The sequence below is a fragment of the Thamnophis sirtalis genome, unplaced genomic scaffold (genome assembly GCF_051295495.1).
Source record: "Thamnophis sirtalis isolate CommonGarterSnake01/CBP01778 unplaced genomic scaffold, rThaSir2_p1.2 scaffold_4, whole genome shotgun sequence".
In the NCBI taxonomy this organism is placed as follows: Eukaryota; Metazoa; Chordata; class Lepidosauria; order Squamata; family Natricidae; genus Thamnophis; species Thamnophis sirtalis.
Genome location: NW_028261384.1, coordinates 91107771 through 91129208, shown reverse-complemented (window position 1 = coordinate 91129208; position 21438 = coordinate 91107771). Strand labels below are relative to the sequence as shown.

General features: G+C 37.7%; 1 protein-coding gene across 1 annotated transcript in view; it reads right to left on the bottom strand.

Annotated features, from left to right (window-relative positions):
• LOC106551420 (sodium channel protein type 4 subunit alpha) overlaps positions 1–21438 on the bottom strand; it is a 103059-nt gene that overhangs the window by 16669 nt on the left and 64952 nt on the right. The window contains exons 16-21 of the mRNA XM_087713380.1: positions 19312–19758; positions 7332–7464; positions 6111–6265; positions 3386–3559; positions 2231–2353; positions 881–1168 (exon numbers count right to left, since the gene is read on the bottom strand). Coding sequence (XP_087569506.1) covers positions 881–1168; positions 2231–2353; positions 3386–3559; positions 6111–6265; positions 7332–7464; positions 19312–19758 — 1320 coding nt within the window. The remainder of the gene's footprint in view (positions 1–880; positions 1169–2230; positions 2354–3385; positions 3560–6110; positions 6266–7331; positions 7465–19311; positions 19759–21438) is intronic.

Sequence of the window (21438 nt, the reverse complement as noted above, 5' to 3'; positions counted from 1 at the left end):
GAGATTGCCCCCCCCCCCCCAAGCAATATAGAACTCCAGAATGTAGAAATAAAACCATAATTGAAGGCTGGGTTTTGCCCTGATCACAAAAGCAGAGAAAATTTGGTTTGGTTCAAGAGAAATTATGGGAAGATAGTTTAAATCAGGAGAAAATGTAGGAAATTAGTAGGAAAAAAACAAATTAGGGAGGGATAGCCACAGGAATCACCAAAATTAATCTCAACGCATCCTTACACTGATCACACCAAACAGTTGGTGATTGTTCTATAATAATTCTATAGACCAGTCTTCTGACAGAAATAAGCATTCTCATCAAATCAGTCAAGCTGAAAGTTAGTGGGGACAATCTTAATTTGGAATACAACATATCAAAACATAGAAAACTCTCTCAGACAAAGGTGTTCTTATAGTGAAATATTGGTGAAGTGCTTTTTGAAAACCCCAAAAGACAAAGAATTGAATCAGACTAACTAAACCAATATTTTAATATTTGTGTGGGGAAGAGACATTAGAAATTCCATGTATTAAGAAAAATCTACTAAAATAAATGCCATTGCAATAAAAGGCTTTGGTCCCCTCTCTCTGCACATCCAGATCAACATGCTGTTTCTTCTCTGCAGCATCTCTCTTAGGCCCAGGTGTTCTAAACACTGAACTGGACGAAAAACGGGTCAAAATAATTTGGGTTCAAACTACGTTTTTCTTCCTGGAAGAAATCAAGAAATCAATTTATTGGCCAGGATTAAATAGGTCAAAGGGCCAGCTGAGAAGGATAGTTAGCCAGTGCTTTAGTTGACAGTTTCTCATATAAGCCCCTATATAAGAAAGACGGGTTCCAGCTAAAATAGAACATTTCCTAAGGGAAAGCATGCTTACTTACCACTTGCAAAAGGGAGAGATAGCCTAATCCCACATTGTCAAAATTGACTTTGACATTGACCCAACGGACATCAGTGGCATTTTCAATATTGATAAGGTTGATGCAGTCACTTTTGTTGTTTACATGTTCGATTTCAAAGAGATCACCTGTGGTGGTATTGACACAGCGATAGTACTTCCCTGCAAAGAGGTTCACCCCCATAATGCTGAAGATGAGCCAGAAGATCAGGCATACCAAGAGGACGTTCATGATGGAGGGGATGGCCCCCAAAAGAGCATTTACAACCACCTAGTATCAGGAGAAAGAATCTACTCAGGATTTAATAAAAGTAGCTCAACTTCAACACTTTTCACAAATGCATTATATGACCTGTTAAAAAGATGTTTTTGGTTTCTATTCTGAATTAGATTGGAGATAATAAATTCAAGTTAAATTTATACTAGTGCAGAAAAGGCAGTAAGATAGAATATTAACATGACTATAGACATTTCAATTAGTGCCAATATGTGGGTTCATTTGCTATAGATAATTCTGAGATGTGAGTAGTCTATACATTTATTAAAGCAAGAATCAAGAGAACTGGTTCCTAAAAGATCATAATAAATAAATAATTGCATAATATTTTATAATCTAATTTAAAATAATATTATAAAAATTAAAAAAATAATTGGAACTCTCAAGGATCTCTCCCATTGCCTGGAGGGTGTAATGAGCTATGAGAATGGGAGAGAGGAGGAAGAAATGCAGCCAGAGCAATGATCAGACAAGAATTATGTTAGCCACAGAAGGAATAAGGGTGGAGGAATCGTTTCAGGAGGGACCCTTCCTTCTTCTTTGGAAAGTAAAGGCAAGGGACGGGACAGACCTGACTCTTCACCCAGGCCACTTGCCATGGTTTTTTATTTTATATCAGGGTTTTTTGTAATTTCTTTGTTTAATGTTTTGAGCTGTTTAGAGTCATTGAGAGTTGGGCATCATCATCACTATTACTACATCCTCCTCCTCCTCCCAATCCTCATCAACATCATATTTTCCTGGAGTGACTGTCTCCAATTTTCATCTCCATATATTTATAATATTTAGAATAGTCTTGGATTGTGATCATTTCTCAGAACAAAATAGAACTATTCTATTTCTATTATTCTAACTTCATTAAAGAAAGCAAAATGTAAATACAATGGAGAAAAAAATGGTAACCTCTGCGGCAAATCAAAATACTGCAAATGCTTTCAAGGCAGGCTTGGGCTTTATTTCTATTTTCTATAGGAATTATATTCATACCCTCTGAAATTCCCATGGCATGGAAGGAAACTGGAGAAATGAAATTTTGGATTGTCATGCCACACTTACTCTCATGCCTTCAAATCTGGATAAAGCCCGAAGCGGCCTCAATGCTCGGAGTGTCCTCAGGGATTTGATAGCTCCCAGCTCTGAATAGCCTAGCCAGTTTGCTGTTAAACTAATTAGGGAGACCTGATTAAAAAGAAAATGAAATAGTTAGTAGTAACAAATGATAAAATTATAGAAGAAGGAATATAGTTGCATTTCTTGCACATAGGAGCATCTGGGTCAAATTTCCGGAATCCCCTAAGCTACATGATGCTTTAAGTATAACCATGATAAAAATATGTCCTGGCAATATATTGTTTTAGGCCATTTTCCCATGATGTTGCCTTTATCTTATGCCCAGCCCATGAAAGAGACAGTTATCTTTAGCTGTACCAATGTTAAAACATTGTATGCTTTAAGCAGACAACATCCAGTGTTACAAGACTGTGTTCATATACAGTTTGCCATCCATTACACTGATGGAAGGAGAGTCAATGATCAGGAGTAGACTCTTTCAGAAGGATGCTCAGCAGCATCCTTATAGTTCAGATTCATTCATACACATTTCCTGCCTCCCTTCCAGGTTAGCTATGTGTAAAAATTTAATAGCTGGGGAGAAAAGCAGTTTTGAACCAAAGTCTTTCAGTTCTGTGCAAGAGGAAATAAGCTATATATTTTAGCATTCTACTGGTTATTCTGTTCCACCAGATGGTGTCTTGCAATAAAACCCACACCATGATTAGTGGAAGATTTCCTGCCAGTTGGTAAGATCCTAAAGAAGGTGGCAAAGCCAGTAGAATTAAATGAGTGATTGGCTGATCATATGCTGAAAATCATAAACAAGACAACATCATTCAGCAGCCATTCAGAACAGATTCAATAGAGGGAGTATATGGATCATCAATAGGAACATCAAATTACAACATAGCATAGTTTCCTGCCAACAGTGGTGGATCAATAGCATTTTAATTTAGCTATGGGAAAAGAATCTGGTTCCTGAAGTCATATCAAGTGTCCTTAAATATTTATCAGAAGAAGCTGTTTCCTCTTATTTTGAGGGCTAAAATTTGAAATGGAACCTAACGGAATCACATGATTAATCAGATTTAATGCAAGACCAAAGGGATCTTTGGGAATCTTTCCCAGATTGCTTACTTCTAGAAAGCTGCAACTTACATCAACAATGAGGAAGTCCAGCCAGCACCAAGCATTGGTAAAGTAGACCTTGAATCCATAGGCTACCCATTTAAGGAGCATCTCAAGAATAAAAACATATGTGAAGATCTTATCAGCATACTCCAAGATGGTGCGAATTGTATGTCTGCGTTCTATGTAGATATCTTCAAAAGCCTGAAAGGGGAATTAAGGCGGAGTAACGTTTGAGACCTCTTGACAAGACATAAAAGCAGCAAAAGCAGCCACAGTCTAAGTGGTTGTAGATTGTAGATAAATTTATTTATAGGCCGCCCTTTTCCCTGAGGGGACTCAGGGCGGCTTACAACATATAGGGAAGGGAGTACACACAATGACATATAAAGACAGTACATAATTAAAAATAGAAGCAACATTCATTCATCATTCGGGAGGGGACGGATTATAATCTTTAACCCCAGGCCTGATGGGATAGCCAGATCTTGAGGGCTGTGCGGAAGGTCTGGAGGGTGGTGAGGGTACGAATCTCCATGGGGAGATTGTTCCAAAGGGTCGGAGCTACTACTGAAAAGGCTCTCCTCCGCGTAGTTGCCAGTCGACACTGACTGGCGGATGGGACTCGGAGGAGGCCTAATCTGTGTGATCTAATAGGAGGTAATTGGCAGGAGGCGGTCTCTCAAGTACCCAGATCCACTACCATGGAGGGCTTTGTGGGTGGTAAGTAGCACCTTGAAGCGCACCCGGAGATCAACAGGTAGCCAGCGCAGCTCGTGGAGGATAGGTGTTATGTGGGCGAACCGAGGTGCACCCACAATCACTCGCGCGGCCGCATTCTGTACTAGCTGAAGTCGCCGGATGCTCTTCAAGGGCAGCCCCATGTAGAGCACGTTGCAGTATTCCAGCCTAGAGGTCACAAGGGCACGAGTGACTGTTGTGAGAGCCTCCCGGTTCAGGTAGGGTCGCAACTGGCGCACCAGGCGAACCTGGGCAAATGCCCCCCTGGTCACAGCCGACAGATGATGATCAAAGGTCAGCTGTGGGTCCAGGAGGACTCCCAAGTTGCGGACCCTGTCTGAGGGGTGTAAGTTTTGGCCCCCCAGCCTGAATGATGGAACACTAGCCAAATTATTGGGAGGGAAACACAACAGCCACTTGGTCTTTTCCGGGTTGAGTACAAGCTTGTTAGCCCTCATCCAGTCCCTAACGGCTTCAAGGCCCCGGTTCATCACGTCCACCGCTTCATTGAGTTGGCACGGGGCAGACAGATACAACTGGGTATCGTCCGCATATTGGTGGTATCTTATCCCGTGCCTCCGAATGATCTCGGTTTTTACCCTTCTGGGCATAACCTTGTATTACTGAACAGGACATGTAATAAATATGCACAAGGATTTGGACATTGTACAGATAGGTGTAGAAATATGTAGAAAATTTCTGAGAATCCCATCTTTCCCAGGGACCATTTTGAATCCTGATGTAGCCTCTTCTTGATTTCTTACTACTAGTTGATAAAATTCTACCCAACTGCTTTATTAGCCATTTAATGAACCATAATAGTTTGTTCCTATAAGAAATCTGAATCGTCAACAAGCTAAATCTTGTTAAATATTATTTGCAATTAATTGGTGCTACACTTATCAAGGAGAATTGCAGAGCAAGTACTAAATTCTGAACAATGTCTTGGGGATAGTCTGACTTACTCAAGATGAAGACTCAGCTTCGGCTGGTAATGGTTAATTTTTGAAATTCAATCTCAGTCCAATAGAACTGGTTGTTTCAATAATCTTTGGAATTTAGTAAATTACATTTGACCTGGAAGAGGACATTATGACATGAACTGCTAACCCAAGTCTCTCTCCAGAGTTGTTGCTTGCTCTCTTTAGACTACTGGGTGCATCTCAAGGAAAGTCCATGATGCTAAATGGTAAAATGACTTAAGTCTATTCCTAGTCATACTAAGTTTTGGAGACGAAATCTGAGTCTACAGTTCATTGTGTATGTTATCATCTTGGAAATGCCAAATCACAGAAGTTGGTCACAGTCTCAGTTTAACATTCTTCCATCTGCTCCATTCAAAGACAAACTATAAGAGGAAGATAGTCTATGTGACTCAGGATGATAAGAACAGATAGATAAAATGAAATTTTATAGTGATTGACACAAAAGTTTTATTAAAACTTTTTCATAAATCTCTCTCTGCAACCCAGATTAATCAAGTGACTTTTTTACTTTGGACCCACAGTTTACTAAAATTTTGCAAAACAGTCTGTAGAATATGGTAACAGGTAACTGCAGTAAAACTAATAATCTCTCCCTCTCTTCAAGTGTAACGTAAAGAGTAATCTGCTCTGGCTTTCATGCATTGCATTATTGTATAGCTATTTTAATTCTTGTAAGCTATTTTAAGTGATGGCACTTAGCTAGAATAAATAGTTCAAAGAGTTTATTTATTCTGGGAACATAGAGGCACTGGAGCTATCTGGGGGCAGCAGCCTTTCAGTTACACTGAAACTGCCTTTCTGGAAGAGACTGGATCACCAACATGATCATAAACATAATCTGCTGGATCCAATTGATTTGTGTTATTATACCTCAAATTGAATTCATAATGGTACTTATGGAATCTAATAAACTAGGAAGATTAGCCTATATTCTTAGAAGAAGCATATTATGAAAACAAATTAAAATCACTCTCATTCTAACTTGTATTACTGTAGGGGAAAATATATTGCAAAAGAGAAACGCTCACCAGAGCACCACTGCTAAGGAGAATCATGAAGATAATGAAGGTCTCAAACCAATTGTGTTCTACAATTTTGAAACATGCTTTCCGAAGATTCCACCACTTCGCTCCCTTTTCTGTTTTGATATCAACATACAGGAAAGGACACCTTTGAACACAGGCTGCAAGGGAAGAAAGAGTGAGTCATTTAACATTGCAGCTGCTCTACCTTGTTCTAAATCTATGCTGTGAACTTGAAATTTTCATTTACCGCAAACTACAGACATTTTGTTGTTTCCTCATATGCTCTTAATGCTGACCACACAATTTGGGACTCCTTTATCATAGCAGCAAAGGAATTTAGAACAGAACAGAATATAATAGAATAGAAGCAGAGCACTTTATTGTAAAGTGTGATGGACACATGAGGAATTTGTCTTCAGTGCAGAAGCACATACAAACAACAAAGTAATATAATCCTAAAATACCAATAGCAGTAGAAAAGATGAGCAGTAGAAAAGGTAGTAGAAAAGATGAGAAGTATAACAGTAATTATTCTTAATAATTAATACATAATTAGAATTATGTACATGTTGGAGCACTCTTTTTTCACATGTGCTGGAAGAGAATATTTGAAAAGTACAGAAGAGTCGCCTTGCTGCAAGATGGGTGATAAAAATTTAAAATCAATCAATCAATCAGAATAATAGGGTTGGACATGACCTCAGAACTCCTCTGTTCAACACCCTGCCCAAGTCAATAGGGGTCTATGACAACTCATTGCAGTCAAGTGAGTATTACTGGGTGGGCATGGCCATCTAAGCACTGCCAGGTGGGCGTGGCTGGCTGGGTGTGGCCAGATTGACATGGAGGATTAGGTGTAGCCAGCTTGGTGTGACTGACTCAGGGCGGCTGACTCAGGATGACTAAGTCAGCGTAGTTAGGTGGATGCACCAGGTTGGGGATGGTAGGGGGAAGTAGGACCAGGTGGATGCAGAACAAGTTGCCCTGGGCAACTTGGAGTCAACCTGGCATCCTGCCAGAAGAAAAATCACTCAGAGATGTGCTGGGAAATGGGAAGCAGGAAAGCAGCAAAATTTGAAAGGCAAGGGGTGGATTTCCCACCATCGCCCCCACTTGCAGAAATGTTCCGTTTTTTAATCTATTATCTAACGTGTTAGCTATTTTTCTCCAACTTGATCTCATCTGCAAATTTGATGAGTGGAGCTTGTTTTCTGACCGTGATACCTTCAGTGAAGCATTCCTCTGGATCGTCATTCTCCATATTTTCTTCAACTTCTGCTTTCTCCTCCGAAGGATCTGGAGGTTTATAATCCACGGTGCTGCATATGGATGAATCTGTTCCATCCGATAGTGGTTTCTGAAGACAGCAAGAGAACAGCAGATTAAACCTTTGGTTCATTTTAGGAAGCAAGAGTAAATCTGTCCAAAGCGTTCGCCATAAATTTAAGAATGATTGTACTTAATGGTTTGTGTTGGGAGACGAATAAAAATATAATTAAGCATATTCTGAATATCTGAGATTGTGTGTGTGTGTGTGTGTGTGTGTTTGTGTGTGTAGAAAATGGACACTGTCATAATTAACATCAAGTTTCATATGAAATTGTTACAATGACTTATCTGTGAGGAAGACACTCACTGAATTTTATCCAGGATCCAGTGAGTTACATATAGCTACTTCTGAAGGCAAGAGATTATCCTGCAGATTAGATTAGAAATTATTTTATGTTTTTATCATCCTTAGGTTAGAGAATTAGGCCATGTTTCTAAGTTCAGAGGAGGTTAACATTAAAAAGAAAGGCCAGATTAACTCCTTTTACAAATGCATGTTAATAAAAGAAGTGTAATTATTTATTCTTATTCATCTCAGTAAATAGTTCATTATTGGAATTAAAGAACATGATTTTATATTTAAGATATGGAAACATCTAGAAACAATGAAACTCTACCAGAGTTTCAATACTTGTGACAGAATAAAGAAATAGAACACTCTGTCTTGTTGTCCAGACATATGCTTTATTCTTATATTTTGACAAAGATAGGAAAAGTGCTGCTTTCAATTGATAAAAGTGTTCAGTTAAAGGGATAAGCAATTGCACTTGCATAGAAGCTTTCTGGGGAGAAGGGATGCATAAATGGGGCTAATGTGCTGGCAGGAAGTTTGTTTGGTGCTAAATTTGGATAGCTGGTGAACCAGGATGAATGCTAGATAGCTTTAGCTGTTAAAGACTTGCTCATTCTAAAGTGACCCAGGATAAGACCACGGAAGCACTCCTGAATTTGGGGAGACCACTGAGGAAGAAAGGTATGGAATATTGTGGTCTGGAATGTGTCTACTTGGCCCAGATGGTCTAAAGCAGAGGTGTCACACTTGCAGCCTGTGGGCCGGATCCAGCCTGCAATAGGCCGCAGAGTTGGCCCATAGGGCCATCCTAGAGACGGCAAGGGATCAGCCCCTGCCACCCTGGGCCCCTGCTCTATATCATTCTAGACAAGTGGCTATCCAGTTTCTTCTTAAGAGCCTCCAGTGATGGAGCAACTTTCATTGAATAATTGTTCTCATTGTTAGTAAATTTCTTCTTAGTTCAAAATTGTTTCTCTTTTAAAAGGCTGCCTTAATTTTTTTAGATGTAGAGAAGGCCTTTGACATGAATTGGGGCTTTATGTTTAAGGTATTGGAAGAAATGGACTTTGGAGTAAATTTTATTCAAGGAATTAAAGCAATCTACACGTCACAGAATGAAAAAAATGTCATAAATGGTGATTTAACTAATCCATGTACAATCCAAAAGGATACAAGACAAGGATGGTCTACATCCATGCAACAATGTTGAAAGAATCTACTTACAAAGGAAAATAGGTGGGTGCACAAGACCAAGCTATAAAAACAAATGCATACAAATTCAGAATTGAGAAGTCACCAACAGCAGGAGTCGGTTGCTGCCGGTTTTACTACCAGTTCGCAACTCATGCATGCGCTGTTCAATGTAAATTGTTCTTCGCACATGTGCAGAACAATTTACAGTGAACTGCACACAGGCAGACAGTAAAAATTAAAATGGCAGCGGCCCAGCAGCGGCAAGGGAACCGGTTTGGGTGCGTGGCAGGCCTAGGTCGCTGCCAGTTCTGCGACCCAGGCCTCAATTCCACTACCTGTTCGGCCGAAGCGGGCCAAACCAGGAGCAACCCACCTCTGACCAACAGATAACATGCCACCACTGCAAAGAAGCTGAAGAAACACTGGATCATCTGATTAGCTGCTGAAATAAGATCACACAACCTGAATATGAACAACAGCATGACAAATTAGCAACAATAGTGCATTGGAAGTTCTGGAAGAAATACAATTTGACTGCAAGTAAGAACTGGTGAGATCATAAAATAGAGAAAGTCATAGAAAATGAAGAAGCTAAATTGCTCTAGACTTTAGAATTCAAACAGGCAGACACCTGTCACACACATTAATAACCCAGACTTAACAACTGTCGATGAAAAAGACAGAAAAAGTCTAAATAGAGGATGTGGCAGTACCTGAAGACAGCAGAATAGAAAAGAAACAACTGGAAAGGATAACAAAATACAAAAACATGCAAATATAAATAGGATAACAGTGGCAAAAGAAAGCAAAGGTAATAATAATGGGTGCCTTGGTTGCAATCTGAAAACAACTAGAGCACACATCTTGAACACCACTGGCACTAACAAAATTCTCATCACTCAATTGCAAAAGACAGCTTTGCTAGGAACAACTTGCATCCTGTGACAATACCTTTAAGACCATTACACATCCAAATCTGCCTATCCCAAGTCCTTGGGGAAAACTCAATAGGTAGATAAAAGTGCCAAAGCTAGTCTAAACATCTGTGCAACAAGCCAGAGTAAGAATAAGATGATTTATATCCCACCTTTCTTTCAAGGTCCAAGGCAGCATCTACTAGGCTCCTTCTCTTTGAATTCGGCATTAGGTTGATTTAAGCATTCTTGAAATTACTTTACTAAATAAAACAGTTGTAATTTGAATTAATTCTGCCAAAATTGCATTTTGGAATTTGCTTCAAATATCTGCCCCATCAAATACTGTGCCTTATGCTTATCATGTTGATCCAGGCACAAATTGTCTAGAATAATAGTCAACAAGGTAAGCATTGGCAGCAATAGTTGTTGATTTGGATTTAGAAATACATGGAAAGATCTGTAGATCAATAATAGCATGCTTTTAAACAGTTTCTCATAAATAGACTCCACAAATACCATTTTTCTTAGAAAACACCAATGCTCAGTGCAAAAACTCTTTATATACTACACAGACAGAACTAATCCTGTGTTGATTCTTGCCAATCAGATGGATTGATAACTGTGTGGGGTTGCAGTCTCTTAAATTTCTGGATGATGGAGATCCACTTACTGGAAGACTCTTCCATTTTTAAAAAAAAGTATACAAAAACATAGGGAAAACCACAGTCAATCTCGACATGAAACAACAACAAAAAAGAAAAATGTGTAGAAAAGGAAAAAAAGTAATTTCTCCCTTCATCTCAGCAAGTAAAAACAAATTTAAAGTTTATCATGACCCCTTAGTACAACATATACCCTTTATCCCTTAAATCAGCTCTTGATTAAAAAATCAAATATTAAAAACCTTGTCATTCATTCTTTATTAACAAAAATCCAGTATGGTAAACCAAATAAAATTATTTTTTTCTATTTTAATCTTTATCAAAAGGACAACCCTATATTCATTTCTTGAATCTTTAACAATTTTTATTTTAACCCTTCCAAAGTTCCAGAACTTATTTTCTGTTCAACTTTTTTTACCCCAAAATCTTTCAAAACTTTATCTCTGTTGTACATCCAGAAAGTTAAGTTTGTCCTTTTTTCCCCACTTCTCAAAGTCCTCCAAGACTTTAATAGATCTCTTTAGTAAATCCAGTAAGAAGATTATCCAATCCAGATTATATCATAAAATATTTACATTTTAAAATAGAGCCAGTTTGATCTAATGGTTTGTTTATTTGTGTCAGAAGCATCACAATAAAAGTAAGGCATACATTACAACATAACATTTAAAAATAAAATACAAGATTAAAACATGTACAAGTTAAAACCAATCTTGCCCAGAAACTAACAACATTAATTTCATTCTGTTGTGTTGCCATGAAGTCCTCAGCGGTACACTGATCAGGACACAAAGGATAGGTATAATATATGTTGTTTTCTGCATGTTATCACAAGCACAAAGAATAGAAGCTACTGGCTAGCTCCCAGGGGTGGGTTTCAACCGGTTCGCGGCAGTCCCCGCGAACCGGTTGGTCGGCGAACCCGGAAGTAAGTAACTTCCGGGAACGGCGAAGGGCCCACCCGCCCGCCCGCGTTCCTTACCCGGTTTTGACGAGTTCTGCGCTTCCACGCATGCGCAGGACGCATACAGCGCCTGCGCGATCCTCCAGGAGCAGCTGGAGCATCGCACAGACACTAGTACGCATGCATGCGCTGCGCGTGTGCACGAGGACGCTGCCAGCCCTGTTCCAATCGAACTGGTTGGAACGGGGCGAGAAACCCACCCCTGCTAGCTCCATTTCTTCAGAGTGTCTCTGGATCTTGTTATAGCAGTAGCAATAGCACTTAGACTTATATACCGCTTCTCAGTGCTTTATAGCCCTCTCTAAGCGGTTTTATAGAGTCAGCATATTGCCCCCAACAATTTGGGTCCTCATTTTACCCACCTCGGAAAGATGGAAGGCTCAGTCAGCCTTGAGCCTGGTGGTATTTGAACTGCCAAATTGCAGTCAGCCGGCAGTCAGCAGAAATAGCCTGCAGTATTGCACTCTAACCACTGTGCCACATTATATCCATGTATAGTCTCTAACTATTTCCATACTTCCAGCTTTTGCCAGACACAGATGTCAGCTCCTTTATTTATTCCATCCAATGTTGTAACTTTCTATAGGTCCACTCTGCATTTAAATTATTTGAAATATTCCATCGACCCAAGGAAACGTTTCCTAGGTTTTAATCTCTGATGAACTGGTTGTAAGCCATAGAGAGTTTTGCCTAGATGTAGATCATTTATGCCTCTCTCTGTATGCTGCTGCTGCTCTGCAAACAGCAGGCGGGACAATGCCAACTGAACCAGTAATAATTGTGCTAGCTTTATTCAGAGCAACATCTACTTTTCCAGCATGTGGTGATTTATACCAGACTGGCAGGCAGCTTCTGAGTGACAAAAAGCTAAAGTTGTTGTCTTGAGGACCCTTGTTTTTGTACATTGGGTAGAGCTCATTAACTTCTTATTTTGTCCAGTAGTGGTTAAAGGATAAGTCTAAAAACTGGGAGACTGTCCCACCTTCCCATCTTAGCCATGAAAGCCATGTGGGTGACTTTGGGCCAGTCCCTCTCTCTCAGCCCACCTCAGAGGGTTGTTGTTGTTTGGAAAATAAGAGGAGACAGATATGTTAGATATGTTCATTGCCTTGAGTTAATTGTAAAAATAATAAAGGGAGGATACAAATAAATAAATAAAAATGAAAAATTCTTCTGGTTTAATAATTGTATATCTTTCATTTGTGTTTCCAACACATATTTCCCCATATCCTTCTAATTGCTTGGCACATTTACATTCAAATTAATTTCAATGTTATCTGTGGTATTCCATTCATCTTCTATAATTGCATTGACACACAGTTTGTCTATCATATCAAGCAATTTTGAAGACTAATATTCAAAAACATCCACTCTCTCCCCCCTCTCTCTCATTAATAAAACTAATTAATTATCCTCTAATTCCCTCTAGTGTCAAACATGAAAGCCCCATTATTATATTTCTTTTTTTAAAAAAATATCCCAAACAACTGCCATTTTCCCTGGGATTAATTGAAAACTCCGGTCCATCTGGATTCTTAATCAATTATTAGCTCTCCCAAATTCATATTCTAAGCACCCTTTTGTTGTTTAATCCAAAAAATATTTTCCAAAGCAAAGAAGGCAATTCATCCAATGACTACAGTAAAACTTTGCCAATTCAAAAGTCTTAATATTTTCAATATAGTAAAAAAAAATACCAAAACTGATTGTTTAATTTATAAGCCTAAGAAATAAGGCTTGGATGAACTTTATGCTCTTAAAAGGCTGCATTATGAGTGTGAGCTGGATGGAATCCCTTAACTCTCAGCCATTCAATCCAGAAGCAGATTGCAAAACACTATTTTCTAAATTGTACCCATGAGGAATGGCTATCCATTGATGATTTCTCCTTCCTTCAGGGACATTTTGCTATTCCAGATCTGGTGTCCAGCCACAATTTTCCTGTAAACAAAAACCCATTGCCAGCAGGACATCAGCTCACTATGGTGCTCACAAAAGCATCTAAATACCTTGAAGCTTTTCAGTCTGGATTCAATTTCTGGGTGTGAATCTGAGAGAACATGGTTGCTCTCTTGGGTGATCTGTGATTGCACCAGAATTGGGGTAACTGTCTTTGTCCGTTTGCCTCTTGGTGGCTTTTGAGGCTGTGATACATTGGGATCATTGGGATGATCTACAGCATTAGATCATATGCTATTTATATTCTACCCTGATTAGTAAATAATTACTGGAACCCATTTGAACTTGGTGGGGTTTTCTTTGGTGTACTAATTGCATCCTTATCTGCTACAAGAGGACCTAGCAACACGCTTCACCACATAAACTACTACAATGGTCTTTGCCTGCACTGCTACTAAAACTATTTTATAGTTTATAGGAAATTATAATTAATTCAGGATATGGTGGCCCATTCTTAACTGGTCCTTGGCATTGGAAGAATATTACACTTACATTGTGCAACCAGCAGAGATTACCAGTTCTGTTCCAAATATAATTTTAAATGCATATGTTAACTTATACTGTAAAAGTCTTATATGGCTTGAGACCTGGATACCCATAGGGCTATATCCTCCAAACAGATACAGCCAAATGTATTAGATAATATAGGTATTGCTTCTTTGCAGTAGCACTGATACTGTGGAGTCTCTTCACTAAAATCAGCATGGCCCCCTCCCTGGAATTTTGGGGAGCTATTAAAAATGGAAATTTTTCAAACAGCCTTTACATACTGTACCATCTGAATCTCTTGTTGTTTTTTTCTTGCATATTATTTTAATTCTATCATGTTTATTGTGAAACTATAACCAGCATGCAATAATGTGGAAAAAAAATGTGGCACAATAAAAATCTTTAAAATGAATAAATAAATATCCTGGGAGAGAGGGAGGGAAATGGGAATAAGGGGGAGGAGGCAGGGAAGGAAATTTTGGCAGATACAAATAAGACTACAAACAATGACTCGTTCATTACAATGCAGCTGCTTAGTAATGTTTTGCAGATTTCTCTGAAATTCTGCTACATTTATATCTCTTTTTAATTGATGTTTAGTCTCTATGAACTTATGTATTTACTGAACCTGGCATTTTCAGTTTACAATAAATGCAATTCCCAGGGCACATAGTGTGGTAGAATGTTAGAAAAAGTGTCACTTTAATTACAGAGCTTCTACTCTATAATTGATACTAATGTTTAAGTATACATGTTTTAAGGAGAGGAGGATATATGCCGGATAAACTATAAATAACTGCATATATTTCTTATTTAAAAAAAATTGTTGTATGGCTAGAATTTGCCACTAGGTGTCACTTTAATATAGTCCTATTCACATAAACATTACTGTGTATGGGAAATCTTCTGGCATCAACTGAATTGCTCCTTCTTAAAAAGCTTTTAGCTTCTCTTTATATTTAGAAAGTTTGCTCCTGAGCCTTGACATTAGGAAAGAGGCTCCCAAACTGAGCTTTATTTCTAACTTCGGAAAATACTGAGGCTTCAGGATATGCTGGAGTCTCAAATTTGGAAGTCCTATTTCCTAAATGTCAAGCACTGATGCCCACATGTGTAGGAAACTGATCATAGGCTCTTAGTAACTCAGGAAAAAACAGTCTATAAATGTTCATGATTTTATTTATCATCATTTATTGTAAACAATGACATTGATAACAGAGACACAGATTAAACACAGCATCCTCAACTTGGTATCTCCTAAAATTCCCATAATTTATATTTAAATGCTCCAGATGTTGGGAGGGCATTTATATCTGACAGCTGGTTTATAGTTTACACGTGCTGAAAAGGATTCTTCTCTACATATTCTAATTTTAATCACTGACATCCAAAACTCACAATATCCAGCAATACCAATATATGGTTGTCCTGAGCCCTCTTGAGTGTCCAGGCCTAAAACCGGCTCCAGATTTTGATGGCTTACAGGCATTTTAAAAGATAAAACCTTTAGGCACTTACTGAATTAATTTTAGATCCTATGTTCATTCACACACTCCATTTGTACAGACCACTCTACAAATTGAAAGTCCCTTTCATAAGAAGCATATTTCTATTCAGAGCAGTGTTCTCTTTGAATATTTACTATGTGAGCCCCTTTCAGTATATATTTCATTGCTACCCAATTACTATCTTATACTGGAACCTGGAAAGCATCCTTAATATGCTATCTGCTGTTATGGCAACCTGAAGATGTCACTGCCTAGGAGCCCACTACAGTTTTCCTTTGGCCAAGGAAAGAATAGCTAGCCCCCACCTCCTACCAATTCTTTTACTTTCTTGGTGTAGAGTAATGGTAACAGAGATAGTTGCTGGAGATAGAAAAGTCATGGGCAAAGGAGGGAGTCCTAAACATTATGACTTTCCACCAAAACTGGAAAATCTATATAGTGGGCATAAAACGAAAGTGAAGAGACTGGAAGCTGTCAACTAACTGTTACAAAACAACTAGGAAAATATAATGGTTAGAAGAAAGAGATGACAAAAAAGGTGGTTGGATGGGTGCTGTTGATAGGAATTTTGGAGTTATTGAAGAGTTTATGGAGTTGTGGCATGGCAAGAAAATGAAGAGAGGGCAGAGCTGGATTAAGGTGGTTTGGGAGGGACGGAGGGATGGACAGACAGACAGACAGAAAGACAGACAGACAGACAGACAGACAGAGAAAAAGTAAACATGTCAATTGTAGGAAAGAAAAAGGAAGTAATAAACTGTCAGGGAGGAAGAAGAATTGGATTCATTAACATCTAAGCTGAAGTGGCCCAGAAATATATTGACTCAGTGATAGTTAAAAAATAATTGACCAGATTGTCACTGAGAGCACCATCATTGAGAAAGCACCAACACCCAGGATCAGGATAGTCTGATTGAAACTCAGATTGAAGAAATCTGGAGTGAAGGCAGGAGAGAAAATTTCCTGCCTTCATCAGCCTAGTAAAACTGGACTGAGAAATCAGAGGAAAACTGAAGGAATGGATATTGATATGAGATTGCAAAAATGTAATGGGAATTTGTGCTAGTTAGAAGACTACTTTGTTTTGATAGGTGCAGATTAAAGGCAGAAAGGCAAGTGAGAAGGAAGGAAGGAAGGAAGGAAGTCTAGGATATCAGAATTGAATACAGAGACAGGACTGCTGGCTGGAAATAGGAATGGCCAATTTGGAAACTCTGATGGAATTATACAAACCAGTCTGGCAACATCTTGTTCCAACATCTACATGAAGAGCACTAGGAGGACACAAATAAGGTACTTTCACATACTTTTGCTCTCATGTGACATATGCCATAATCTGCCAGCAATACCCTTCTGGATTTTACATAGGACATACGAGACAAATCTTACATAAAATAATTGATGAGTACAAATTTGAAATTAGGACTCAAAACAACAAAATGGTAAAAACAGATTTCAGATTCTTAGAACTCTTTATATGACTATTTTGGAAAAATGGACTTCACTAAACAGCAAAGAGATGTTTTTGGAAAAGTGGACTTCATTTACAATACCATTGGTTGATAAATTCCTAAACTCACAAACATCAATAGATTTCAGCAATTTCAGATGGTCTCAACAAACACAATAGGTTTTTAACAAAGTACAATTGTTAATTGATAAGATACTTGCAATTATTTATTTATTTATTCATTTGTTTATCCATTCATTTCATTTATATAGGTGCTTATCTTACATGAGTGACTCTGAATATCTTACTATTTAAAAATATATCTATTTCATATTTAATCTGCGTATGAATAACTGGTCTATCTTCCTCTCCCTTCTCACCTCCTGCCTTGCCTCGATTTAAATCCTACTTCAATCTAGCAACTCTATGAATTTGGTGAAGTGAAATACAGATCATGAAAAGGCAAGTTATGACTTTTACTAAAATGTGTTAATAAAAAAGGTACTAGTACATTCCTTTCAATGGCCACTTCAGGTTTTTCCTCAAGTGCCTGATTCAGCTCCCCAATACAGAGTGACAGAACAGATGCCTGGTAGTACTGATGAAAAAGATTGGAGTGGATTAAAGATGGGCGTGAGCTCATGAGCTCAAGCTACAGCAGCATGATAAAAGATGGTAAAACATATTTATTTCTCCGTTCTTATTGTATTGTAAATGATGCACTTACCATTTCATTTAGGATGACTTTTTACCTCTTATGAATCAGATGTCAAGCTTCAAATGGCATTTTTGCTGTTATAACTATTATCACTTCTCAGATTGCCAATAAACTATAGGGGGAGGGAAGGGAGAGATAGAACGGAGCTCCAGACATCAAGATGCCAGCCATGGGAACCAAGGATATTTCGGCAGGTGTTTACCAGAGCTGAAAAAGACTTTCTCATAACAATAAAAGAAGTCTCCATTGGACAAGTAACCTGGCCTAATAGGGGGAGAGGGAGATCTTGAACTTTAACTATATGGGATTGCATGGGAAATAGTTAAATCTGGTTTTGCCCTCATCTTCGCCAATATGATGTATTCATTAAAGTTTTGCATTAAGAGATTGGCTTGTCTCAACTATGCTTACTTTAAGTTGGGCTTGTCAGTCAGAACATTGATAGGCAAAATCATCATTACGTTATTTCTGCCTCTTTTAGTCCTAATAGTCCCTTGCTTTCTTTAACACTATACATTGCATCTATTCTTTTTGTTGCTAGATTTATTATGCAATAACTACTTTTATCCACATTTTAAATGTTTTCCTCATCCAAACTTCTTTCTAATCTCACAAAGATCCCTTATCATGCTTCCTATATGGTAACTTCACAAACATATAGTAATTTCAGACAGTTCCATAACTTCTTTCTTTTATTAACTTTCTATTTATTCTACCAGTGGATTATTCTACCTTTTAGTCAGTACACTTTTATTTTAGATTTTTGTCACTTCTTTCCATTTTTTTCCCATGTCCACTTTCCCCCTAAGATCATCTACGGATTCTAGGTGAAAAAAAAGATGCATTCTTTCAGTCTTTCTAGTAGAATAACCTTTTCCACTAGTCACGTTCCTTCAAAATGCTGCAGTCTACCCCTGCAACTACCATAATTCCAATAATTTGTTTGTATCCACAACTAGATGATAATAACCAATTTATAGGTTTTTTAATATTCACACACTTTAGTCCATTCATAATTAAAGCTTCACCTTCATTTCCATCATGTATCCAGCAGCTCTCTTTTTAGAATTTTAAAAATAGCCAATTAAATCAAATTAGAAAAGTTTGCTCAGGAGCTAAATCTAATCACAGTCACCTCGACCACACTCAGTAACAAACAGGAGCTACAGAGGAAGAGACATGGTTTCAAGATTGACACTCAGTCTCGACCAATCAGGCTGTGATAATAACTCAGCTGTGACTCCTCCCATGATGCCCTGGAGAATATGTGCCATCTAGTCATTTTTTAGTCCTAGTGACTACATAAATAGATTATAAACAGAGGCAGCATAGTGATATATGAAGATAATCATCATCATCATATGATGCATTTGAAAAACAATAGATTTTTTAAAAGCTTGTAAGAGGAGTTATGTAAAAAGAATGGCATTATGGAAATGTACTGTATGTTTAGAGATGTTGCCATTTTTTCTAAGTACTAGTCATTCAATTTTTCTTCTATCTAGTTTCACTCTCTCCATAAAGCTACATAGCTTGTGAACAGGAATTGTTCTAGAATCCTCTTCAATGCATAATGCAATTGGTAATGATAGACAACCTACCTTTTGGACAAACATTTTTGAGAACAGTCTCAGCAAAAGATCCTGTATGTGGATATGTTTAAAAAAAATTCCAACCAGATGCATCTCTGCACTAAAATCTTTGGGGGGGAGGGGAACTCACCTTGATGTCATCAGCAGTTTCTTCACCTGTATCAGTTTCATCATAAAGATCAGACTCTTCAGATGCTATAGGTACATTTATGGTCAGGTTGGGATTATTAATGAAGTTCATTTGTCCCAGTTCATCAATGAGTTGCTCGTTTTTTACTATTCCATCCATGTATTCAGACTTGAAATCCTGGCCTGTGTCCACATGGTTAAGATTGTCCATGTGGTTGAGAACAAAGTTTTCTTTTTTACTGTCATCTGGTTCCTCAGATGATAGCTCTGTTTTCTCTTTCAGTTCTCTGTGAAGCAGCAGAAGGACATGTTTCTTTACAAAATCAATTCCTCGGTTGATCCTGCCAATTGCAATTTGCAAATTGTTCATCTCACTATCATCATCGGATCCTGCCAGGCTATCGGCACTGAAGGAGCTAAGCAGCAAAGCTAAAAACAGGTTGAGTACCTAAAAGGACAAAAGCAAATATCACTTTAAAAAAAATATTCAGAATGCTTTCCATAATTTATAGGAAGAAATAACAGGAAGAAATAACCAAGGATAGGTTCTGCCAACCAATTCACAAAATTTAAGAAAAATAAAGATAATAGAAAGAGATATAAGAAAATACCTTATGTTGCCAAATAATCTATGTTCTCATTTAAGAAAATCAAAATTCTATATAAATCATGCAAAATAAGTCTATGCTGTATTACAACACAGTTTAAGTGTTTTCCAGTGAGGTCTATCAGGACAAATATGGGACGGAGCATACTCAAATATGGGACGGAGCATACTACTTCCACTTTTGCCTTTCAGCCCCAATCCAGGGGTCTTTGCAGGTAGTCACTTTCGTGAGAAATCATTTTTGTGTTAAACTTATATTTACTGACAAAGAAATAAAGAGAGACTAGTGTAGATCTATTTCAAGCTATTTAGCTCTTGTCAGCTAGCCATTCAAATCCCAGAAGCGTATGGCTAGCTGACAAGAGCTAAATAGCTTGAAACAGACTTATACTACTCCCCCGGTATTATATTGCTGGTAAATATAAATTTAATACAATACAGTTTCTTTGGTTTCCAAAGATGTTGTTGTTGCCTCAAACCTTTATCCAAGCATTTCCTGCCATTTGAACAGGATGTATTCTTTGCATATAAGCACAAAGTCTGATCTTTATTTTATTTATCAATTTGTCAGCCAGGAACTTTGTGGCAGGTTGATTTCATTAAAACATTGAAACACATCCAGGTCTTGAGTCATAACTCATTTGTATTACACTATTACATCAACTTCTCTATGGCTTACTTTCTGATAATTGTGACGAATATACAGTACAGTAAAAGCCAATGAAATATATAAATTATGGATAAGCTTGTGATAAGCTTATGGATAAGCTATATTTCAAATAAATAAACTCCCTTCCTAATGATCTGCTTCTTAGACAGTGTCCAAAGGAAGATGGAAAGAAAACTATAGCAAATATCTCCCCAAGTTAAACCTCCCTAAAGAAACCAATATTTTCTTCAGTTGTATATAATAAAAATATAAAATCTAACTTGATTTACTCTTGCTTGATTCAAGATTATTACATTCAAAAAGCAAAAATAATATTATAATATTTGTTCATTTTTGAAAAAAATGATGAAAAAGAACTTGCTCAGTTTGGTAAACAATATTATGAGATAACACAATGTAGTGATTGCTAAATCACAATGACACACAAGACTTATTATTGTGTGAAAGATTTATTATTTGCACTATTTTGCATGTTGCAGTTGATCATCTGGAGAGATGACCTAATATTTTTAGAATGGTGGCAACCATGTTGATCTGGGAAAGGCCAAAGAAAAAAGTAGGTAAAGGAGATAAAGTTCTTCTCTCATGAAATAAATCTGATGAGCAATAGGCAGTGTTGGACCTCAGGATTTAGTGACTGTGGTAACAGTTCATACCAGGAAAAAGGGAAGGCCTTGATCACACAATATATTAATTTACAAGAGTTATTCCCAAAAAGTGAGTGATAGCCATGATTATATATGGGTTCATAATAGGATTAGACAAATTTCTGGTGATTCAGCTACTTTTAGTCATAATGGATAAGCAGATCGTCCAATATTCACAAGCCATATTCCATGAATACCAATTCT